This window comes from Chrysemys picta, chromosome 7, assembly GCF_011386835.1.
Source record: "Chrysemys picta bellii isolate R12L10 chromosome 7, ASM1138683v2, whole genome shotgun sequence".
NCBI lineage: Eukaryota > Metazoa > Chordata > Testudines > Emydidae > Chrysemys > Chrysemys picta.
Window position 1 is genome coordinate 75,181,044 of NC_088797.1, and position 14,448 is coordinate 75,195,491.

Sequence of the window (14,448 nt, forward strand, 5' to 3'; positions counted from 1 at the left end):
CCAGTGTCCGCAGTTTGCCGTTCCCAGCCAATGGGAGCTGCAGGAAGTGGTGCGCCACAGGGAGCTGAGGGGCTCCATGCCTGCAGACACTCCAGGTAAACAAAACGCCAGTGTATTAGATATTCAATTAAATGATTCCATAGAGTTTAAAATCATCATATTTTGGTGTAGACCCATTTATAAGCCAACCCCTGCTCTTTGATGCGTCACTTTTTTACCAAAAATATTCGGCTTATGAATGAGTATATACATTATATATTACTAAAAGGCAAATAGGAAGAAAAAAATGTTGTATTCCTTTAACTTCTAATGTCCAAAGCTACTGAGCTAATGGCAGTGTAGATAATGGTTTGCCTCTGTTCACAGCACTGTATGTACCAATATATCACTTCAGGCAATTTTTCTGTACTTTGTTACATATGAAATGCCACATGCAAAAACCCCTAAGAACAATTGGGATATTAAACTCCGTTGGAGCTAGTTAAGTACAGTATTAACTGCTACACTATAGGTGTGATTGAAACTTTCCAAGGTTTATGATAAGTTTTGATTCCTTAAGTGAGAACATCACAGATGATATTCACACTTGTTGAAGGGAATGATTTCCATCTTCACTTTCTAGGCTCTACATAGCTCTGACTCTTTCCCCTTCTCCCCCCCAGCAGTGCATGGATGTAGCACTGTGACTAAATATCAGTGGTAGTCTTGCAGGATTGAAAATTTCTGTGTCTGCATTATGAAGTTTGCTTATTGACTGGATTTTTAAAACTGCATTGACTTAGCTTTTGATGAGGGGAAAACTGGTCAGAAATAGCTCACGGGAAGGCCATTGTTGGCATCTAGTGCATTATGCTGCTACTTAGAAAACTGATTCCCCAAGCTAACCCTTGATCTCACATTTTGCCCCTTATGAATGTTTTAAATGCACGTACAAAGATGTCACAAGATTAGAATAGGGAACTATGTTGCAACAAAGTCCTTTGCAGAATTTAGCTATTCCACACGGTCTAGATTAGCAAATGTTTAGAAATGACTACGCAACAAAATAAATTGAACTTTGGCCAAAGAGTGCATGGTTCCACTCTGGAAAAAGTTATCTAAGCTTTTCTGTTTATGCTGTGGCATGAAGCTTAAGTGCTGTGATTAGAGATATTTTACAACTGGAGCTAGTTCCGTGCAGTATTAACTGCTACACTACTCTTGCAGCTTGTTGGGACACATTTTGAGATCACACTTTACACGGAATGTTCTAAGTAGACAGTTAGTGATACACAAAAGGAAATCCTCTCCTGTTCCTTTTACCAGTATTATAAGGAGCAGGAGAATTGTTGGGAAAACGCTCTAGGTCATCAGGGAGCATATGCTGCTCAGTTATAGACTGACTCCTCCTCCCCCCTCCGCCCCTTGTTGCCTGCCAAAAGTGGTCTTGTAAACTGATTTATAATCTCAGAAAAAGACAGGTCAACACTTCCTTCTTCCTGTTCTCCCCCCCCACCCCCCTTGGGTTGCACGATGTCATCATAGTTTGCAGAGAAGTGGTTTAAATGAGTTCAAATTCAAAGTCTCACTTCTGTATAAACATTCCAAAGCAAAAAAGCCCATAAACATAGTCAGGTGGTGGGTCTCTTTCCGCGCTCCTCCGTTTAAAAATCTACCTATTGGGTGTTTTGCCACTTATAAATAGGCAGAAATAAGAACTGATCTGTTGTGGTCAGAATTACTGCTGTGGATGTTCTGATGCATACTGTGACAGGTTAGATCACAGTACCCCCCTTGGGAGCTGCCAACTGATGTGCCAAGACTAATTCTGCCCCTACTTTCCTGTCCCGTCAGCTTAGGACTTCAGTGCCCTGCCTGGTTTGAGCCAGACTCGCTAGCCTGCTGCAAACCCAGACCCAGGTCTACAAAAAGAACAGGAGTACTTGTGGCACCTTAGACACTAACAAATTTATGTGAGCATAAGCTTTCATGGGTTACACTCCACTTCATTGTATGCATAGAATGGAACATATAGTAAGGAGATGTATATACACATATAGAGAACATGAAAAAGTGGGAATTGTCCTACCAACTCTAAGAGGCTAATTAATTAAGAGAAAAAAACTTTTGTAGTGATAATCAAGATAGCCCATTACAGACAGTTTGACAAGAGGTGTGAAAATACTTAACATGGAGAAATAGATTCAACATGTGTAATGGCTCAGCCATTCCCAGTCTCCATTCAAGCCTAACTTGATGGTGTCTAATATGCATATTAATTCCAGTTCAGCAGTTTCTCGTTGGAGTCTGTTTTTGAAGCTTTTCTGTTGCAAAATTGCCACCTTTTAGTCTATTACTGAGCGGCCAGAGAGGTTGAAGTGTTCTCCTACTGGTTTTTGAATGTTATGATTCCTGATGTCAGATTTGTGTCCATTTATTCTTTTGCGTAGAGACTGTCTGGTTTAGCCAATGTACATGGCAGAGGGGCATTGCTGGCACATATCACATTGGTAGATGTGCAGGTGAACTAGCCCCTGATGGTGTGGCTGATGTGATTAGGTCCTATGATGATGTCACTTGAATAGATATGTGGACAGAGTTGGCAACGGGCTTTGTTGCAAGGATAGGTTCCTGGGTTAGTGTTTTTGTTCTGTGGTATGTGGTTGCATATCCCCTAACAGCTGTAGGCTTACCTGAAAGCAGCTAACAGAAGTGTTCTTGTCTTTAACACTCAGATGCCCAACACCTAATGGGGTCTAAACCCAAATAAACCCTGTGTAAGCTTTATACAGGGTAAACTCATAAATTGTTCGCCCTCTATAACATGGATAGAGAGAGATGCACAGCTGTTTGCCTCCCCAGGTATTAATACATACTGAGTTAATTAATAAGTAAAAATCATTTTATTAAATACAGAAAGTAGGATTTAAGTGGTTTCAAGTAGTAACAGACAAAACAAAGTGAATTACCAAGCAAAATAAAATAAACACGCAAGTCTATGTCTAATACAGTAATACAATGGAGTACAGATAAGATCTCACCCTCAAAGATGTTTCAGTACGTTTCTTTCACAGACTGGATGCCTTCCTAGTCTGGGCACAATCCTTTCCCCTGGTACAGCCCTTGTTCCAGCTCAGGTAGTAGCTAGAGGATTTCTCATGATGGCTGCCCCCCTTTGTTCTGTTCCACCCACTTATATATCTTTTGCATAAGGCGGGAATCCTTTGTCCCTCTGGGTTCCCACCCCTCCTCACTGGAAAAGCACCACATTAAAGATGGATTCCAGTTCAGGTGATATGATCACATGTCACTGTAAGACCCCAGCCTGACTCACAGGAAGGCTTGCCTGCAAACAGAGCTATCCACAGTCAGTTGTCCTGGTTGATGGGAGCCATCAAGATTCCAAACCACCATTAATTGCCCACACTTTGCATAATTACAATAGGCCCTCTGAGTTATTTCATATTTCTAGTTTTAGATACAAGAGTGATACATTTATAGAAATAGGATGAACACACTCAGTAGATTGTAAGGTATCATTACAAAGCTTATAAAGACACCTTTTGCATGAAGCATATTACGGTTACATTATATTCACTCATTAGCAAATTTTTATAAAATCATATAGACTGCAACATCGCACATACATGTTCAGACTCAAGCTTATATTGACCCTATCTCTGTGTGGGCTCATTCATTCAGCAACATTTCTTTTGATTCAAAAACAAGGGTCACTGAAAACTTCAGTCAAGCTTAAAACAAGTTTGGCAGTTTTCAATTTACCTGTTTAGCTATAAAAGCAAAGCTCTTTGCACAGTGAATTGAGTCAGCGGGAAACTTAACCTTTAACATAAAACATGAGCCGAGTTTGTAAATGACTTTCCTTTCCCCTCCGTATGTCTTAGTGTATTTAGCTTTTTCTTTTGGGGAGGCAGCAAGGAGACCACTAACATTTGGGAAAGGGACTCTTTCCATGTATACGTACACCTCCTAGTACAATGGGGCTGTGATCCTGATTAGAGTCTCTGGATCCTAAATCTATTGCAATAAATATATATTAATTTGTTGCAATCAGGAGGTCCATACATGTTAATAGCTAAAATGGACCAGTCATCATTTTAGAAATACAGGACACAACCCTGAAAGTCAACAAATCTTAAATTCATTAAACAGGACTAATCACTTTATTGCTACCAATACAAAGTCTGACCAGGCTAGATCTAGAGAGTAATTTGGTGTAGTTGTAATGGGCAGAAGTTCAGGCAAACTGGTCTAGCTGTAAAAGAAGCCACACAGACAAACCACAAGACAGTGAGCCCTGCAAACTGCAGCCCAATTTGTTAGTTTCCTTGATCCAAGTCTTTTTTTTTTTTTTTTTTTTTTTAATGTATCTGCTAGGAAGTAGAGGTTCTCTTGTTTAATCCATTATGTTTCTTCAGGGAGAAACCCTTGAGGTATTTTGCAACCTGCTGCAGATACAGGCTCTGTGATATCTTGCTTGTCTTCAGAACATACATAAAATTTATTGTAGAAGATTTTGCTTCCTAGCTGTAAATTGAAATCCATTCAGATACTTTAGAAATATAGTGAACAACCAGTGTGGTCTGCCTTCTTTATAGTGTCAGCATCTTGGATGCCACCTTGAGATGAGTTCTAAATGAATAAACTCAACCGAATTAGGTTGTGGACAGATTCACTCTTAATCATGCTTTGATCCAACAGATGTTCCACATCTGGTACAAGAAGGGAAGGGTATTTTTCACAAGGGAGGAGGTTCAAATACAACCCATTCAGGGGTTAAACAGTTGCCTCTGATTTATGCCTGATCTGTTGCTACTTGAGAGAACTAAGCAATGTAAAATAGAGCACCTACTCAGTTTCACTGCTGCTTGCTGGGTTCTGAATATCACCAGTGGAAACACAGGAGCTAACAGACTCAGGAAGATAGCACCGCATTGGTTAATATATAGAAGGTGATGTTAACAACCATGCAGGGGCTGTAAAGTGGTTTTTTATTTTATTTTTTTTTTTAAATGAAAATTTAGTTTCTTTAGAAAATGAAGTCTGTCTCCCTTCCACCACTGCCACCAAACAAGGAGTTTCCTAGTTTCAAGTGCTGTAGCTGTGCTGTTGTAGTGTAGATACTTCCTATACTGACATAAGGGGTTTTCCCATTGATGTAGGTAATCCAGCTACAGTGAGGAGGGAGGTCAACCTAGCTGCATTGCATTGTATAGGGTGTGAAATTGTTCACAGCCCTGAGAGATGTAACTAGGTCAACCTAAGGCTGTGTCTACACTAGCACTTTTGTCAGTAAAACTTGTCGGTCAGGGGAGTGGGGAAAAACCCTCCCTGACCAATGTAAGTTTCACCGACAAAAGCGCTGATGCAGACAGCGCTGTGCCAAGTCCACACAGAGCGGCTACATGGGAGACCTTACAGCAGCACATCTGCAGTGGTATGGCTGTGCTGCTGTAAGGTCTGTCGTGTGGACATAGCCTGTGTTTTAAGTATAGACCATGCCTTAGCGTCTGGCTACAGCAGTCTGAAATCGGAGCTGCTTCTCTAGAACAGTTCATTTCTTCACCTCTGCTTTCCCTCAGTAATTTCTATACTGACGGGCCTTTGCTACCCTGGAAACTTTTAAAAACTCCCAGGGGCAGTAGTGACCTTTTAGAAAATGTTCCTAGCATAGACCTACATTTAACTACACAAATGTGGGTTTTTGTTTTTGTTTTTAAATGAAAAGCAGTGGGCTAGATTCAGAGATGCCAATTAACTACTGCTTCATTTTAAGTCTGTGGGAGGTGAAGGTGCTTATCACCTCTGGAAATCAGGCCCTTTAAAGCTATTTCTTCTACAGGCTGCAAAAGAAAAAAAGATTCTCTCTCATTCTAAGTTCTTGGGAGGCAGATACTGGAAGCCATGAAATATTTAGATTTAACTATCTGCCTTGTTCTACTTGACATATTTTCTTGACATATTTCTTCGGATATGCATCCGAAGAAGTGGGCTGTAGTCCACGAAAGCTTATGCTCTGATAAATTTGTTAGTCTCTAAGGTGCCACAAGTACTCCTGTTCTTCTTTTTGACATATTTTGTATGTCTAGATTTCAGGCTTAGTGTTTTTAATGTCTACCTTTTAAGGTAATAGGCAGCAGTTATCAATGTTGGCATTTTCTTTTCTTCAGCTCCTGACCCCTAGTTTTCTTTTTTTAAACTTTCAGGAAATGAGGAATTAATGTTGCCTGAAACTCCTATATCTATTTGTCAGTGAAAACAATAGGCTAAAAATGTGCCTGTCCAGCTCTTTCAGCTTGAGCACATAATTTCCCCTGCTCTGTCAGCTCCACTTTTTGTGAAGAGGCAGTGAATTGGTATGAGAGTTGTGCTCTGAGTGCTGCAAGTATGCTGTACAATAAAATATAAGATGAACTGGGACAGAATGAGTGGTATGGTAAGCAGACAGGATTCTTTTGATAAGCTGTATCAAGCTAAAAGTATACATCAGACAACAGCTCATCTAACTTAAGGCATGGGAAATGTATCCTTAGAAACTTTGGCAATTTCCTTAAATAACTTTTGTTACTTGGCTATCCTTTAAAGATACGGTTTAATAGGATTCTAGCAAATTAAGCCCCTTTTTTGACTCTTTCAGCCTCACCTTGCACATGTCAACGTGAGATAATTGCATAACTATGTATGTCTGATGGGGTGTGCCACAGCAACTTGCTATCAAGAGTAGCAGAAAGTGATTGTAGGGGAGGAGTGGGAATTCAGCCTATCACTTAGTTTGCACCCTGGGGATGGGGGTGGGGTGATTTCTAAGCAAGGTCATCAGGTCAGAACACTTCGCATTTCCTGCCCAGTAACTTAGTTTTGTTTGGTGAAACTACAGTTTGCTGGCTAGAGCAGAGCAGGAAGGGTTTAACGTCTTACTCAAATACAAGTCTACCCACTTGGTGGAGTGGGAGAATAAACCTTTAGCATTGCGCTCCTGTGTATGTGAATGCTTTGGATAGAGAGGCAAATTGCACCAAACAAGTAAGCGTGAAATTGCAGAACTCAATAGTGATATCTGGAGGCTTAAGTATGCCCAGTTCCTGTGCTTTCCAGTTAACAGGAAGGCTCATTGTACAAACCATATGTATCACTTTCCATTACATGAAACAAGCTGTTCTGCTGAAACATACTCTAAATCTTTCAGCAAAGTACAAGGGGCACCAAGCTGCCCAAAAATACCCACTCTGCACTGAAGCATGTGGTGGTTAGAGGATTGTAAAAGCTTGTGTGCGGCTTCGTTACTCAACTGCCTGACCTGCCTATATGAAAACTTTGGCGCTGCCTCAGATGCTCTAAGCAGTACATTACCATGAGAATTGGAGTCCAAACCTGCACAAAAAAATAGCTAGACATGGCAAGTGACTCATGGCAACAACCAAATAAAATGTCTGTCTTTAAATAAATAGCTTCCTACTGTCAGAAATCAGCTCAGACCCTCTTGCAACCTCCCTCAATTGGGAGAATGAGATTTTTAGAAAGAGGAGTTACACTGTGGTTTAGCTTCTGTAGTATTTGTTCCGTGAATAGGTGAAACCTTGCAATGTCCTTTCATCTGCCTTTACACCTAACTGGTTAACGCCTTCCCTTGTTTATTCTCCATGGCAAATCCTTTCCCACAGCATAAGCTAAGGTTTCATTTGAGTTTTTCCCTAGGATGGGGGAGGTTGGGGGATATTGTTCTTTCCCCGAGATGATTATTTTTGCACAAATTTCCTGTCAGCTCTTTACCTCCTCTTGTGTTATGTACCCAAGACAAATTTTCAAAAATAGGAGTCGCTCCTAAATCCTGTTTTAGGTCAATAAGGATAACTTTTAATGCTGCTGAGCATTCGGCACCTCCCAAAGACTTCATAGGGAGCTGCTGGGGGCTCAGTACTTATTTAGGAGCCTAACTAGAATTGAGTTCTTGACCCACTTACAAACAAGAGATCTTGTAGCTAGGTAAGCACAGCTCGTCTGGCTGCAAAGTTATAGAAGGTAGGACTGGAAGTAAGGTTGGGTCACCGGTTATCCCTTCTGCTGTTTCCTTGTTTTATTACATGCCTAGGCCAATGCAAATAGATTTAAGACATAGTAGCTTCAGAGGGATTCTGCTTAATCTTAAAGCTCAAATAATGCCTCAATCTAGGTGAAACTAACAATTTGTCCCACTAAAAGTAACCTACAAAACCTTGAGCAGTTTAGGGGGAGACAGCTAATGACCTAGGAGGAACTAAATATCAGAGGGGTGGCCATGTTAGTCTGTACCATAAAAACAAAAAGGAGTCCAGTGGCACCTTAAAGACTAACATTTATTTGGGCATAAGCTTTCGTGGGTAAAAAAAACCACTTCTTCAGACGCATGGAGTGAAAACTCCATGCGTCTGAAGAAGTGGGGTTTTTTTACCCACAAAAGCTTAGTTTTATTTGTGCATCTTAGTCTTTAAGATGCCACCGGACTCCTTGTTGTTCTAGGAGGAACTGATTAATTGGTACAGATTACCGTGATACACATTCCTTTTTCTGTTTAAGGCTGAAGAATTTGTGAAATTCCCCTTGTACTTCTGCTAATTCCCATCTAGCAGGCAGTTCATATCTAGCTCTAAAACTGAAAGTGATCTATTTCTAAATGTCAGACTTGGTCTCTCACTTGGCTTGCTCCTGGTAAACACGGAAGGTTCCAATACTTAGTTTTCCCAACAGTTTACGGTCATGGTCCCTAATACCATTGCATGTACAGTGTGTTCCTGGAATTGTGCCAGGAAGCTTTAAGGTACTAGATATTGGAAACTGCAGAAGTCTCCATTTTACTGTTAGAATTCAGCTTTTGCCTGTCCAACTGTGATTAACAGAGCAGGGTGTTAAATAGGGCATAGAACTGAAATGCTAACTGTCAAATGACTGAAAACTTCATCTGATTATATTATGACCATTGAGTAGCTAAACCCACGTTTTACCATTAATAGAAATTTTTTACAAGAAACTTGGCATAGGAGAGTCAATGGTTTTATTATATTTCTGTGTTACTATGTGGTGGCTAGATAAATTGTTTTTTCATTGCTTTTTCTTTGATCTCAACTGCCTGATACTAGTGAGAGTAGGGTGACCAGATGTTCTGATTTTTATAGGGACAGTCCCGATTTTTGGGTCTTTTTCTTATATAGGCTCCTATTACCCTCCCACCCCCGTCCTGATTTTTCACACTTGGTGTCTGGTCACCCTAAGTGAGAGTGAAGTAAGTCAATTCAGTGATCCCCTCAAATGCTTGATGACTGATCCTATTTCCCCAATTTATTCCAAATTACCAAAATTAGCTAAACTTTAAAAACCTAGATGCAGTCTTGTTTAACTCTCAATTTCTAATTAAAGGACTAGGGCCAGATATAAAGAAGTTCTGTTGCAGAAGTTCACATCTGTTTTTGCTGTTGTTTGCTTGTTCCCTCACCTATCTATCTCCTAGAACTGGAAGGGACCTTGAAAGGTCATTGAGTCCAGTCCCCTTTTTGCCCCAGATCCCTAAATGGCCCCCTCAAGGATTGAGCTCACAACAACCCTGGGTTTAGCAGGCTAATGCTCAAACCACTGAGCTATCTCTTCCCCACTTCCCCCTTAGTTACCTTATTTGACAGACAGGATTAGGATTTCAGGTGAGCTAGAATAAACATGAGATTAATTCTAAAGCAGCAAAGGTCTCATCTGCATATCAACATCCAGTCATAAGGACAAGAGAAATATATAGAAGAAATGACCTATGGAGAGTTTGTTTGCTTCAAAAGCTCTTTACCATCCGTTTAAAATAAGTAGCGCTAATAACAGTTGTATGGGCAGTTATACTAACAGAATTAAAGTTATAATGGGTCTTTCTGAGTCTATCATACAGTCTAGTAAAACTACAAGTACTCTTTGGGAGAGCTTTGCTTTCATGAATAAGCTTAGACTTTAAAGGGGGAAAAGATGCAGTTACATAGAACATGTTGGATTTGAGATCCTCTTAGATTAAATGATGGCTAGCCAATTGCTCTAACTAAATACTTTCCCTGGGTATTATTTAATGCTATTTATTCTTCTTTTCCAGGTGGAGTGCGTGGAATAGCACGAGGAGGCCTTGCAGGCTTGATGCTTACTGGCCTCTATGCTCTCTATAACAACTGGGAGCATATGAAGGGCTCAGTACAACGACAATCCCTCTGAGCAGGGTCATGAGGACTGACTATAGGACATTTATGTAGTTCACCAATCAAATTGATTGCAAAATCTGTCTGGTGATGTCCCTTCATATTTTATCTACAATTAGTGTGAAACTGAATGGAAGCTATTGTACTGTGAGGAAGTTCATTGACACCATTTACCAGGACTGGCACATTTCTTCTAGCCAGCAGACTACTGGAGGCAGCAGTACCTGTTGGATCTGCAAATGATTACAATGTGGCCATTAACTTCTCCTCAAAAGGCACAGATTGTCTCCCCAGCATCTCACTTTCTACTAGCCCTGGACATAAGCTCCAAGATCTGGTCCCCTAACTTGGCTCACGTAGACAGTGCTATGCCACCAGGTTCATTCGGTTATTTGTGTACTATGATTGTGCTACTTTCTAGCCAATAAAGTTTGAATCCCTAGAGCTAACTGCTGCAGTTCTAACATAAATAAAAATGGTTTTGTAAGCCAATGTTAATTCAGCTGGAGCAAGGTGGAGTTTGTCATTAGCAGTTAGCACAAGCCTTGCCTTGTGCTCATGGTAAAAGCACAGTGAAAACTGTTAATAGGTATATCAAGCAGTAAATAGAAGCATGGTACGAATGTGCTTTTTCTAAGCGGTCTTCTTTTACCCTGATAAGGCAAAGAAACACGTAGAGTCCAGTGGTTTTTGTTTGATTATAAAATAGTTTTGTTCAGGAACATGTCTGTGGTAAAAATTGAGGGCCGTGGTAATTTTTCAAGAAATGCTGAATGACAATGCCATAACCCCCCCAATGTCCATCACTAAGTACAGTAATTTTGTCAAGTGTCCGCTGCCGTGCCACATGGTGATGCCAACCCCTGGTTTTGTTTGATGGGGCAATGTGATTAGGTCACAGAAGGACAATGCATAGGAATTAGTGGAATAGAAAAGCCACAGGCCAATTGGCTCCTGCTGCTAGATAAATGGTATGGTGATAGTTTTAAAGGGGGGGGGGGGGGTAATTGACTGGGTGTTGTATTTGTTTCTATTACAAATAGAGGGACTCATTTCTTCATGCAGGCTGTGGCGGGGATGGACAGCGATCGGTGTTGTTGCAGAATATTTTCTCACTATTAAAACAGATGTGTGCTCCAGAATTAAGATGATGAGGAAACTGGTTTGATCAGTAAATTGAAACCAAGCAACAGAACATCACTGTTTAGAAAGCAGTTTCTGTTAAACCATCTATTTCAATCTGGTAAAAATGTTTCTATGGAGTCAAGCAGGATAATGTTCATGCTTTTTGAAGAATTCTAAGCCTTTGTTATCAGTAAAAGACAGTTTCTCTGAGAACAGTCTTCACTACACCCACACTGAGAAGCATGGGCCTGATTCTCTTCTCAGTTACACTAAAGTAAATCTGTGAGGTAACACTAGTGTGGAAAGGGGAATCATCCCTCGTATGAGCAGAACTTACAACTGGAATAGTGGATTCCTTACATTACTATACATTTACTGGTTACAAAAAATGTTGCAGGAACAGCTGCAGTCTACACTTAACGTCAGATGCTTACAAGTGAGTATATGTGTCAGTAAGCCACACTACAGAAGTGCATATTAATCCAGGGCATTTACAAATCCCAATATAGGACTAGGATTTTATTCCAACACACTTCCTTCTCTCCAAACTAAACCCTCTGCTTTCTCTTAACCCCATCCTCTGGCTGTTGAGATAGTTTGTCTACAGGAAGCCTCTTTACCACAGTAGGGCTCTTGCATAGTGCCAGGAAGTTATAACACAGAGAGTTGGCTCTCAGTGAAAAAGTAGTTGCTGTGAGTGGAAAGCATGGGAGGAGAATCACTGTAGGCAGCAGTCTTCTAGTTCTTCCTCTGGTGATTCTCCTACCTACCTTTACTGATAACTTTGCTGTAGCTACTCCCTGCTTCACATCCATCTGAGACCTAGTCAATTTCCTCAGGATTAAAACAAAACCCCCTATGCTATGGCAGTAAACCAGGATGAAAAAGGTATGGTAAAAGGTGACTTGAAGATACTGTGTTGTGTAGTAGCTTTCCCCCCCCCTTTTTTTTTTAATAAAGTAGAGCTTGTGAATTAGTAAGCACCCCTTTGTACTGTTTGAAAACAAGAGAATCTCAAAAGCTTCCTCCTCACTTATACAACCCCTGTGAAAGAGGTAGCTTTAAAAAAAATACTCCCAGTTGAAACAGGAGTTCTGCATCCCAGTTCATACCTCAATCCAATGAGAGCAACAAAAGCAGGAAGCAGCCTCTCCTAGCTTGACTTTACCTTATCTTCTTTCTACAAGAGGAGATGAAAGGATGTGGCTTTTCACAGGAGTTTCTTCCCTTGAAAAGGGAGCCTTGCTTTGCCCCATAGCAAAGGTCTTTAGGACTAGCTTTTATCTAGATAGCTAACAAGCCTTATAATTGACACCAATTAACCTAAATTATCAGTCATTAGAGCACAGTACCAAGCAGGTGTTTAATACCAATGTACAACTGGCTCTAGCTGAGAGCCACAGAGCTCTGCTACTGGAGCTATTTTGTGTTTTTCCTTCTTAATAAATACAGAGTAGAGTGAAAAGGAAGAGTAGCTGCTGCTGCTGCTTCTCCCTAATTGCTCCTTTGTGATAGTGTATAAAGGAAATTTGAAATTTTGGGAGTGTTTTGCTTGAAAAATAAATATCAGGAATGTAAAGTTTCACATTTTGCTGGAGATTTTTTCAGGACTGAAATGTAAGCTCACAGATCTTAACTACAACAGAACAGGTTGTGAGGCTTTAACAAACAGCTGGACTCCTCCAGGAGCAGAGGGGCATGCAAGTTTGATAGCTGAAAAAGTTTTGAAAGCAAGTGAAAATAGTTCCCCTCAATTAGATTTCAGCTGCTTGATTTGTGATACCCTACTCTCTATCCAGTTAACTGGAATCCTCTTCCCCCCCAAAAAATTAAGACAAGGCCTCTTGTCTCCTTTGCAGGTCACCTGTAATTCATTAGATGCAAAATTAGTTACTAGCCTATATGATGTTCAAATTCACTAATGCCTTAAGGCCATAATTAAAGGCTAGATTGACTATAAATAATTTGGAGATATACCGGTCTCATAGAGCTGGAAGGGACCTTGAAAGGTCATCCAGTCCAGCCCCCTGCCTTCACAGCAGGACCAAGGACCATCCCCGACAGATTTTTGCCCAACATCCCTAAATGCCCCCCTTAAGGATTGAACTCACAATGCTGGGTTTAGCAGGCCTATTCTCAAACCACTGATCTATCCCTCTAGTAAATCTAGCCTGCAAAAAGTCTCAAACTACCTTGAAGTAGTGTCCCCACTAAAGCAAAGTAGGCTTGGGAGTTTAATTAATCAAACATACTGGAAAGGTAAAGGCTTCGTATAAAATACAGGCCCTGAGCCTTGACAAGGAGAGTAGTGGAAAGCAAGTGGTTTTATAGCAGCTCAAGCTGAATTCAAGGCAATGGTTTTAAACTGGTCACATGATTAAAGGTGGGAGATGGCTGGTAAGTGGAAAGGCAGGTGGGGGAAAACAAAAGCTTGGTTAGAGTGAAAAGGAAAAGGCCTAGAATCAGATGGCAGGCTCAGGGGGTTTAAAAGCAGATGAGGCCTGCTCTGTAGAAGGTGGTCATGGCAGTCCTTGTTTATCTTCTCTTTGTCAAAGCTGTTTTGTCCTTTTGAAAGAAGCTAATAATGCGGTCTACTTTTACTCTCCATCATAACTGAGAATGTGCAGAGCTGCCATCCCATGAGCAAGCAGCTCTCCATACTCTAATCAGTTTAAGAACATTTACTTCAGCAGATTACATTTGGAATTTCCAGCCCCATAGTTTCTGGTGGAGGCAGAGTGCTTTTCTGAACCATAGGGGTATGTACATGAAAGCAGTGAAGGTGCTAACACTCCTAGCCTCTGGGCACTTGTAACTGTCAGCCCAGCTTCTCCTTGCACTAAAATGTGAGGAGGTGCAGAATGATACCCCTTTTCAAAGGCCAGGTCATTGCAAAAGATTGGACTGTGCTTCACAGCTTCTCTAGTCAAAGAGAAGGGAATTCTCACTTCAATCTATTCTGCAGGGAAGTTTAAAAGATTTGTACAGTGACTTTACAGAAGTGGGATTTAGTACATCAATACACATGCAATTTCTAGACAGCTTAATAAGCAAAATGCAGAAAACTGCCCTGTGGCTTGCATTTTTACTCATCCCCAAGGAAGGTTTAACCTATAAACATAAGAGG

At 40.8% G+C, this 14,448-nt stretch overlaps 1 protein-coding gene across 1 annotated transcript in view; it reads left to right on the forward strand.

Annotated features, from left to right (window-relative positions):
- TIMM23B (translocase of inner mitochondrial membrane 23 homolog B) overlaps nt 1-10,698 on the forward strand; it is a 31,648-nt gene extending 20,950 nt beyond the window's left edge. The window contains exon 7 of the mRNA XM_005294011.4: nt 10,097-10,698. Within this exon, the coding sequence (XP_005294068.1) occupies nt 10,097-10,212 (116 nt within the window). The 3' untranslated portion in view covers nt 10,213-10,698. The remainder of the gene's footprint in view (nt 1-10,096) is intronic.
- The last annotated feature ends 3,750 nt before the right edge of the window (nt 10,699-14,448 follow it).